Source organism: Lindgomyces ingoldianus (assembly GCF_010093535.1).
Source record: "Lindgomyces ingoldianus strain ATCC 200398 unplaced genomic scaffold BDR25scaffold_24, whole genome shotgun sequence".
NCBI classification, from domain to species: Eukaryota; Fungi; Ascomycota; class Dothideomycetes; order Pleosporales; family Lindgomycetaceae; genus Lindgomyces; species Lindgomyces ingoldianus.
In genome coordinates, this window is record NW_022985185.1 from 84,014 (window position 1) to 84,863 (window position 850).

Consider the following 850-nt stretch of genomic DNA (forward strand, 5'->3'; position numbering starts at 1 on the left):
TATTATTAAGATAAAGAACAGTCTAGTAAGACTCTACTGCACGCAAGTTATGCTATATTATTATATAAAGAACAAGGATAAACCTGCATAAGAATTGCTAGATCTAGATAAACTAGCCCTAGTATAAAGGGATCCTTTACAGGCATAAAAGAGAGGTTGCCTACGCAAGCAACTAACTTTAGTTAATAGACTACACAAAACAGCCCCTTAAGCAGCATTAGATTTGTTATATAAACTAAAACTAGAACTATAGCTAGCTAAAAAAGGCTAAAAGAGACTACATAAAAATTTATAGGCTATAATATTTCTAACCTAAAAGAAAAAGGAAGACTACGCGCTAGTAATTAAGCTCTATGCAGATAGTGTAATTACAACACCTAAAAGACTATTTAAAGAATTAGACTATATAGAAATAAAGAGTCTAATTATAAGTAGCATGTTTAAGGTACTTTTATATAATTTATTAATTTATAAAGGACAGATCTTTAACCTTTAACTTATATATAAAGTTAAAGGGAAATTAATAAAACTATATAAAAAGTTATAACTTATGTTTATAAAATATTTAAATAAGAAGAAGAAGAAGATTCTTACACAGTTTCCTATAATTTAAAAAATAAGTTAAAGGTTAATCTTAGCTATTAGCTTATTACTAATAGCTTTGTACAACATGCACTATAAACTACGCAATATTACTTAGGTATATGTATAATTAATAGATAAGCTTATTTGCACTCTCTTTACATAACTACTAAGAGAACTCTGTAAAAGCTTCTCTCTACACACAATATTTAGAGTTGTATAACTACTATACAGCGCAGCAGAGTTAGGCTTGTATTAGTTTAAGACA

General features: G+C 27.6%; 1 protein-coding gene across 1 annotated transcript; it reads left to right on the top strand.

Annotated features, from left to right (window-relative positions):
• Positions 1–316: 316 nt before the first annotated feature.
• On the top strand, positions 317–496 carry BDR25DRAFT_231552 (uncharacterized protein; the record flags this gene model as incomplete). The annotated part of the gene is made up of 1 exon (XM_033685383.1): positions 317–496. A coding segment is annotated over one exon (180 nt), but the record flags the coding sequence as incomplete, so codon positions are not given.
• Between the last annotated feature and the right edge of the window lie 354 nt (positions 497–850).